At 30.5% G+C, this 10,081-nt stretch overlaps 1 protein-coding gene across 1 annotated transcript in view; it reads right to left on the minus strand.

The window, feature by feature from the left end:
• Nucleotides 1-10,081, minus strand: part of LOC106457546 (ATP-dependent DNA helicase RecQ-like) — an 86,410-nt gene that overhangs the window by 63,800 nt on the left and 12,529 nt on the right. The window contains exons 4-6 of the mRNA XM_013916978.2: nucleotides 8,610-8,745; nucleotides 1,562-1,631; nucleotides 743-807 (exon numbers count right to left, since the gene is read on the minus strand). Coding sequence (XP_013772432.1) covers nucleotides 743-807; nucleotides 1,562-1,631; nucleotides 8,610-8,745 — 271 coding nt within the window. The remainder of the gene's footprint in view (nucleotides 1-742; nucleotides 808-1,561; nucleotides 1,632-8,609; nucleotides 8,746-10,081) is intronic.

Consider the following 10,081-nt stretch of genomic DNA (forward strand, 5'->3'; position numbering starts at 1 on the left):
GGGTTCACACGCATTACGCACCAGAAGAGATGAAGCAACGTTCACACGTTGGAAACGATTATCATCAGAAAGTATGTGAGGCACCCAAACACCTTCTTTATGGAGTTTTCCCACATTCCTTATATGTTTATGTATTGTTTCATGAGAGGCATGCAATTTCAGCACCATTTCACAAGTGTGTTGCCTTGGGTTAGACTCAACAAGAATCTTCAGAGCATCAATATCAATTCCAACATGTCATCACAGTTTTTAAAGCTAAAGTCACATGAAGAAAATTTGCTGAACCATCGTTGACACTTACGAACATTCAAAACATTTCCATAAACTTCTTTGATATTCTTTGTAGCAACAGAAGCATTGTTTTCCTTCTTGTGTTCACACAGCATTACATGCCGAATGTGTGTCTCGTCATGTGTCATCGCTGTAAGGGCTTAGAGTATAGTTAGGCTACACTAACATAGTGTTTAGGCGGTTCATTTAACTAGAATACATTATGTACGTTTTTTGGGGGAGTGGTTAATGTTCCAAAATGTGACATTAATTTCTTGACGACCTAATATTATCACTAGCATTAAAAATTACATTGTAAGATATTACTGATAATTTTTTTATTATTACTAGTCGAAATAACTAAAGATTTTCATACAGACTTTCAGTTAATGATTTCCTGCATTGCAAAAGCTACATATGCATATTTAAAATATGGGCCACTTTCAAGTTTGTTTATTAGCTATATACTCACCTGTTGCCATGACAACACAGTTATCTTGTCCTTCTAACACAGAATGAATAATTTTCCACTGCATCCTAAAACACAGAAAAAAGTTTTAAACATTTTCTTTTGTATATAGAAACACACTACATATATATCTGTAATATCACTATTAAGTTTGAAAGAGAATAAACTGGCTTTCTGTTATCTTTTTGTAAATAAAGTCCTACATGTCATATTTAGAGCATAGAAGCAATTCAACATGCCTCAATCAAACATACTGTTTATCAGTTTTAGTGTATTTCATGAGTTTATTACACAATAAATCTTAAACAAACATGAAAGAGGTTTAAGCTCAAACAAAAATACTTAAAACATTTCCCAAACATTAACTCACTGGAATAAAATTAGAATAAAAATTATTCATCAGCCTTTGCACATTGAATTTTGACTGGAACACAAAACTGAATATCAGCCATTCTTTCACTTTCAGGAAATGCTGTATTTGCAGCTTGTTCAATAATGTGCCCATTCTAGAATTTCATTCAAAAACTGTCATTTTCATTATTCCTTGACAATTCCATATACAGTGATCAATAAAACCCTCAAGTTCTAGCCAAATGATTGAAAGAAATTTAGGGCTCTACCTATTAATATTTTTAAAGATACAAAAATGGCTTTTATAAAATATAATTTACAGAAGTAGAGGTACATATGTGAAACAAATATAACTTAATAATTTTTGTGATAAATTGTGAAAGACATTTATACTTTAGTGTGGTATTCCAATATTTGACTAATTAATCTGAGGAAAACTCTCTCCTTACAGAGAAACAAGTACAAACTTACGGTCGGAAAGAAGTATGCCCAAAGTAATGGCGTAAAAGCCTCAAGTGGTTTTCCATTGCAGGTGGGCAATCTGGAACATAATACATTTTTTACTGGTTAGTTATTTTCAAAAGTTCATGATGAATTAATTTTAAATGGTTTTAAAATATCAATTTTTAAATATAGGCAATACCAAATTTACAGTGGATAGGAACAAAAATAAGGAGTGATATGAAAAAAAGTTCTAAATTTTTAATAAAACAATTTTCTTTGAAAATTTTCCTACTATTCAATTATTAAAGACAAGAGTCTTCACAGAAAATGGAAACCAGAACGACATCCCAATTTATGTAGATTCTGCTTTATTTTTAAAACCATTCAAGCTATAGAATTAAAGAAATAATTTTACATAAAATTTTTACTTTTCTATTTACTATAAAGCTTTTAAGTAGAAATGTGGGTGTAATTTACAATGTACATTTTAAAAACTGGTAAAACCATGTCAGACAAAAAGTTTTATGATATTCATACTTTCAACTAGCTTTTGGAAGCCTCACTGTTTTAAGTTCTCATGGGCTGATTTTTTTCATTCTTGTTGTGACACAATTAGTTTATTTTGACAAACTTACAAACAAAAATCACCATGAAAAGTGATCTTATTAGATATTCCTCATAAAAAAGTGAAAAATTAAGAAGTTCCCTTTTAAATTATATGATCACGTTTTACAAACAACTAATTATTTTATATTATGTTTTTAAGTGCTGGAGTTTTTTGTTTGTACACTGGTCATCAATATATTGTTTTCATTCATACTGTAATTATTTGTTTCAGGTTTTAATTCTGCTTTAAAAGTAATATTAATATTTTCTTTACCTGAAAATGTATTTCAGATATATACTTACCCCTCTGCTCCAGGAAGAAGTATTACCTCATGCATAACTGACTGGTATTTATTGTATATCATACAAGCCTTGAACAACCTCCACCCCTATACATTTACATGTATTGCATCTGCCTATGACACAATTGTCATAATGCTGTAGCCCTCCACCAATTGGAGGGAGACAATACCTCCATCCACAATAATTCCCTGTGAGCACTAGCACATGTTTATAGGCTTATTCTTGACGAGACAAATGAAATGCATCAGAAATGGGAAGGAATGGTAGAAGGTGTTACAGAGAGGTATCTATCTAAAATACATTTTCAAGTAAAAAGAATTTTAGCTTTATAAATTATATTTACCTCTCTGCACCACAAAGAGCTAGAATTCCACACTGAAGATGGTGGAGGAGCCAGTGCTGATAAATTACAAAGATGAACTTCTTTCTAAATTGCAACAATAAGAGAAAGCTCATGGGGCATGACTTCCATAAGACCAGGGGTTGCCTAGTAAAGGTGCACCCAGTGGGAGATCACATCCATCTCAAGAAGGGAATACAAGTTTTTTTTTTTTTATGCATTCAGTGTTTTAAGAAGTACAATGAAGAAATGTGATGGATAGAAAAACAAAGTTGTAATCAGCTGGATGGAAATAAAGTACAACTAGGACAAAAGTAATTCAAAACTAAAAAAAAGGTAGTGGATCAAAGTGACAGAAAAAAGAAAATCTGAACACAGGCAGTGCCGAAGAAGGAATAAGCCTATGATCATGTGCTAGTGCTCACGTGGATTACTTTACATAGAGAATATGTCACCCTCCTATTGATGGAGGACTACAGCATTATGACAATTACATCATAGGTTGATGTAATACACATAAACATGTGTAGGGGTGGAAGCTTGTCAGGGCTTGCGGCATGTACAAGAAATATCATGACAGTTGCATGCAAGGTAATAGCCGTTTGTGGTGCATAGATGTAAGAAGCATTTCTGAATATATTACTAACCCTTACTGTGTGGTAAAGGATCCATCCGCAAGCTTAAATAACAATCACAGCTCACAAGATTTGTTTCATGCCACATTTTCTACAAAACATTTTATGCTACTTCAAAACTGATCTTTGATAAGTAAACATGGATCCCATGCCTTGAGCAGAATGAAATTCCCTGACTTTTCCCCACACCTTTCATCTACATACCTGTAATATATCACTACCGATATGTGAAACTGCAAAATGTTACTCATATATTGTTTAATAAAGACAAAACGGGTTGTTTATTAAGAGTCAAAGTTTACTTAAATGTTGTGTTGCAAAATTTTAGTATGACTGGTCACACTGTTCTTGAATTATTGATAACCTATCATAACAAAGGCAGTATATTCATTTTTTACACTGTATATTAATCACACTTTTTAGTTTTAATTTAAATTACAAAAACGTTATTACAGCACAAACAACACTTTAGATTTTAACAATTTGTAATTATTATGTTTTGACTTTTAATGCATGTTTACTGTTGTAAAATGGAAAATCTTTTCAACAAATGTGCTTCTTATAGGTCAAATATTTATTAATCCTCTTGCTACAGGTAGGTCAAAGTGCTCATGTCATGACATTTTAGTGTTACACTTAACATTTAATTAAGCTACTTTATTATCAGCGTATACAAATAAACTTGGCATCAAAACGTAGTTAATAAACCAAATTTTAATATAAGTTTTAATTTCATAAGAGAATATTTCCAAAAATCCTCTATCTTCCCTAGTATGAGAAATGACATTTGTTCTCTAAGTATTGCCTCTTCTCTAATTTATTTACCACTCCCTCCAAGAAGTACAGAATTTAACATAAATTACTCATTATAATATAGTTATTACTCAGGAAAAAGCATAACTTTTACAGCCTTCAATTTTATTTGGTTAGAAAGCCTTAAGCTAGAAAATCAGACCTGCTTGCCACATCCTCTCTTTCACCAATTTTCAATAGTTCTCTCTGACATTTTATACTTATTATTTATAACCATATAAAGCTAAAGTTTTAATCTATCAAATGATGTATCATATTACAGTGTTTTCTGTTTAAAGTATTGTCTATTTTGCCTTCAGTCTGAAAATTTCTCTTACGGTATTTGCATCAACAAGCTTAGCTAAATTTTTAAAGACTCTTATCACATAGTTAGAAAACCAAATAAATTATGATAGCTATAGGGCATTGTTCGCTTTCTACTTGTTAATTTTCTGTGTTGTTAGATGCATTATTTAATTAAATAAAAATTTATTGTACTAGTACCATTAGTATAAAAAAACATAGGCTTAACTTTCATCAACAGTCGCCAATAAAAAACAAAAGAACAAAGGTAAGTACTATATTTCTTGTTTTTCATGTACATTCTTATTATTATAAAAGTAACTAATATGTAAAAATTAGAAACTAATTAGACTAGATTAGGTAAAATAATGAAAAGTAATTATAATAATTCTTCACAAGGCATGCTCGTGAGAAGCTCATGCATTATGTAATTCAATAGGGTAACTTAAGCTATGCATTCACTGAGTGATTTAAAACTTGTATGGTATGATTATTAATTAGACATGGATCAAAGGTCAATAAAACAATAAAATTTAAGTATAAATAAATGTATACTGTTATGAGCTTTAAGATATTCAGGACAAACAATTGTAGTTCCCCATTACAATTTGCAGTTATTCAAGAATTAAAGAAGGACAACTTAAATATATTTTGAATTTTTTATGGTAGTTATATAATCATGATACAGAAATAACAAATGAACTACAACATTTTCTTCTCAAAAAATAAAAGTTTGATATATATATTTAGGAGGTTTTAGAAGTTATGCAAATGAAACTTGAAAATTTTCAGATGAAGAATAGTATTTTTAATTTTAACATGAAAATCACTTTCCACTCGGAGCAGCAACACTCTTACTCTGTACATTCATAGACAAATTTTTAGTAAAAATTCTTAATTAAAAATGTGATGCTTTGTGTACAAAAGACTTATAATGTTTACTGAAAGCTTGCCAAATTTAATGAAGATATACAAAACATTAAAAGTTATAGTATGAAAACTCTGATGGTAACTTTTGGGTTACAAACTTGGTTGAATTGATTAAGCCTATAGAAAGAGGGTTAAAGCAATATTTTCTGATGTACATACCAGCACAAAAATTTCAGTTACTAACATATTCTGCTGTAAATTTATATTTTCGATATGTATAAAACAACAGCACACATTAAAAAATTATCCAGAACATGTCAATGTGGCTCAAACTCTGAAACTGTGCACATCAAGTTCAGTTATGTCAAAAGTATTGAAATCTTCGAATTAACATGACTATATAATAATTGATCAAGATGTTCCTAAAAATATTTTCAGGTTTATTCAGGTATAGTTTGTTCACGAGAGATCACCAGATTCTACTTACAAATAACAAAGTTGTAAATTCTAATTATACATATAGGACACTTCATACACAAAACAAGATCCACTGATAAAACATCCACAATGCTTACAATTCCATTACTTCTATTCCATCATAATGTACAATCATACCCATAAAGACTATGGAACTGGCACAGACACAAATGTTACTTACCCTCCTCAAACATTTTTGTCATTGACACTGATAGTAAACTAACAAACAACAACTTATAAGCATAATGAAAATAATTTTATGTACAGAACGTACTAAATAACACTAATCTGTCTTGAAACATGTAGTATGTTATCTAGATAAAATAATTTTGTCAAGAAAGTACTAAATAACACTGATCTGTCTCAAAACATGTAGCATGTTATCTAGATAAAATAATTTTATGTAGAGAACGTACTAAATAACACTGATCTGTCTCGAAACATGTAGCATGTTATCTAGATAATATAATTTTATGTCGAGAACGTACTAAATAACACTAATCTGTCTCGTAGCATGTTAGCTAGATAAAATAATTTTATGTAGAGAATGTACTAAATAACACTGAGCTGTCTCAAAACATGTAGCATGTTATCTAGATAAAATAATTTTCATTACACTTATAACTCTTTGTTTGTCAATTTACTATTGTATTGGTATAATGTGTTTTCATACAAAAGTCCACTGACAGTGATATTGCATACTAGTTTCACACAACTCAAGTGTCAAGTTTTCATTTTGTTCTCACATAATGTTGCTTATTACATTGAATAAAACTGCTACCAAGTACAACTTTTACTAAAAGTACTCACATATTCAATCTGACATGGCATTTGGATTTAGACATAATGAAAAATACTAACACATCACCTGCTCTTGAACTTACTAGCACTATACAATCTCCAGAATAATCAATATCTCGACATCAAGACTATATCATGATCTGAAAGCCCATAGTTTCAAAACAATGCCAAATCTATTAAACCAGCTCTGTTAAGCTCCACATGCTCATCTTTACCTTCAGTCTTTATTTTTTCCTACACCTAGCATCTTGTTTGTTGCTTGACAAATATATGGCTTCCAACTTTTATGAATCTGTTTGAGTGAGACGTTTGAAAAAGTAAAGTTTTAGTGTATGGTAAAGTACTGCAAGTGCTGAAGGTGGTTGCCTTCTGGGATGGGGTGGGGTCTGGGATGTTTTCTCTCATAAACACTTTTATTCAATGAAACAAAATGTGCAATCTGGTGTGCATTTCCTGGATTTCTATGATGCTGAATTTGACCTGGATTCAGCCAATCAACCAACTGCAATGCATTATATAAAGCTGCTAAATTGACCAAAATGGGATTTTTTTTTTTTACTAACACTTGTAAACTTGAGAACAGATCCAGATATGCAAGTCTCACTCTCAATGGGTAAGAGTTGGTAGCAATAAAAATATTAAATTTTCCTAATACATTAGACATATATGCTATGCATTAAATTATTTATTATTAGATTAACAAGATATATTCAAGTAATCACTGGTAAAATTTCAATTGCTTCTATAAAGATTCATGGGTAACAAATAGTGCCATATTATCAAAAAACCCTGACATGTGTCATATTATTAGTTATTGTCAAAGGAACATTCTATATCTTAATATTTTTTAATTTGACCATTTTCTAAGTTGCTAATATTATACATTGTCATCCATATTCTGCTTTATACGGATTTTCCTTAACAGTCACTGGTGATGTTCTAGTTGTCTTTTGGAGATATCACCTGTCAACAACCCCAGCCCAAGCTGAACTATGCATCATGACATTTTGTGCTGTAGCAAATGTTTGGTTATGTTTATTTTGCTTTATTATAAATTAATACAAAATAAGTGATAAATTATTATTTTATCTAATTATTGTTATTTTTGATAATTAATTGAATATATATAAGTACAGCTACGAAATAAAAACTCACCAAAACTGTATAGATTTTGTTTTGTCCTTGAACTATCAGGTTATACCAAAATAATCTAATTTTTCATTTTAAAACCATTCCAATCTTTCCTACACAAAAATGTCAATGACATAATATACAGAGAGGATTACATGTACATTCTGACTACTAACACAGATACTGTTACATTAGTGCACTAAAATTTGTAAGATAAAAATAACTTACTTAATGGAAACAGTTTACCTCTAAATAATAATTTAAAGGCTATTGTGCTGTAACTAAATGATCCTCCATGACCTAGTTTTAAGAAGATGAAGCAAAGCCTTTTACAGAGTCTTTACACTCTGTTCAAGTGGGAATCAAGCTTCTGTTCACATAACCTATTTCAGCTGCCTTCGTACTCAATGACAAGTATCAGTAAGGAAAAAGATCAAGAAGATAAAACAATATTTATGCATAATACATGCATACTGATGCGCTAAATATGGGCCAAAATTAGCCTGTATCAATTTCTTTGGTTAACCCTTCCCCACATAACAGGAGTAAAACCTGACAAAAATAACATACCATAAAGGTTGCTATCAGTATCAGGTCTGCTTGAAGATTGAAAACAAAGGAACCAGTGTTAGTATAATGTTGTAAACAATACCTTAATGTGAATATTATTGCTACCAAAACAACAACAAAAAAATGAAAGAGATTTAGTTTTTTCGGATGTGGTTGTAACTCCTGTAAGAAAGGCAACAATAGTTATTATTTATTTTAGAATTACATACGTTTCAATGGTAAAAATTTTAATCATCAACACATGTACCAAAATCTTGCTCATTTTGATCATCAGTTTCAAGATTTTTTTCATCAACTTTAAGGCCATCACAATTTGGTGAATCTTCTGTGTTATCATAATCTTCATCTTCATTATAAAAGCTTTTTTCTGCTTCCTCACATGCCTATACAAAAACAAATTACAAACAGTATAATTATAGTACCTTCCATACTAAATAAAACACTTTTTATTAACAGAACCATGAATTAGAAAATGCAGTCTAACGTTTAACAACACAGCCAGCCACACAAGTGACAAATAACATATTTACTGGACATTTCGGAATAAAGATTCCATCTTCCTCAAATCCATACATTAAATGCAAATAATAATTATAAAGAGCAATGTAAATGTACAATATAAGTTATTATACAACCATAAATATTGTAATGGAAACATTAAGACTCAGAGAGGGGGGTAAATGTAAGAACCAGTAAATTAACTTTGATACAGATCTACAATAGATAAGTAAATGTCCCTATATAGTTAATGAAAAACAATTAAAATAAGCTTAACTCAAAACAAAAACTGAGTTATTATTTAAGCTAGAAAGATTTTGTATCATAAGAAGACTTTCTTTAATTAGAAGTTCCACATTTGTGTTGCCCATAAACTTCAAAGTCCACTGATGAGACTGTGTCCAGTAGTTTGACTCTGTGTGTGGATAGTAAAAGTACAAGATGATAAAAAGTGTCCAGTCCTGTAGGAAATTCCCATGTGTTTATGGATATGTACAGTTGAATAATCTTTAATCATAAAATAAAATTCATGTTCTTTCATGCACCAGGAATACATTATTGTACTTTTGGATTATATTAATAAGTATGGATAGAAAAAATGTGTAAATGAGATAAAGTTTCCAGATAAAAATGAGCTCAAACTTGCATAAAATTTCCAAGCATACACCTGTTGCCTATCTTCAAGGAAAATTAATCAGATACACTATTACCTATTATAAAATATGGATTATTAAACAAAACGTGATAACTGTACTAGGAAAAAAAAGAGGGTTCATAACAACAGATTAAAATAATTAACAAACCAAACTTTCTCTTAAAAAAAATGGAGCTCATAAAAGGACCACAAATGTTAAATCTATTTAAAAATGCAGCAGCTGTAGATAAAATATATACAAGACAGATGCCATTCACCATGGCATTTAAAGCACCACCAAGTTTGACTTATCACATTCATTCTGGTTTTTGATAGATAGCGCTTATCACAGCTTTAACTCTTTAAACCAGCATCCAGCCGAAAATCCCAATTTACCCATTGAACGGTGACAGTGTTCAATAACATTTATGTTTCTTTGGCTGAAAACTAATCCAAACAATTTCGATGACGAGGAACCCACTTTGAGACTAATAATGGCTGGAGACGGCTTAAATGGGTAATGAAGAAAAACTTTAATATAAGTTTAACATGACAGCAAATGTACAACGATGATGACAAAACCTTGT

This window comes from Limulus polyphemus, unplaced genomic scaffold (assembly GCF_000517525.1).
Source record: "Limulus polyphemus unplaced genomic scaffold, Limulus_polyphemus-2.1.2 Scaffold344, whole genome shotgun sequence".
In the NCBI taxonomy this organism is placed as follows: domain Eukaryota; kingdom Metazoa; phylum Arthropoda; class Merostomata; order Xiphosura; family Limulidae; genus Limulus; species Limulus polyphemus.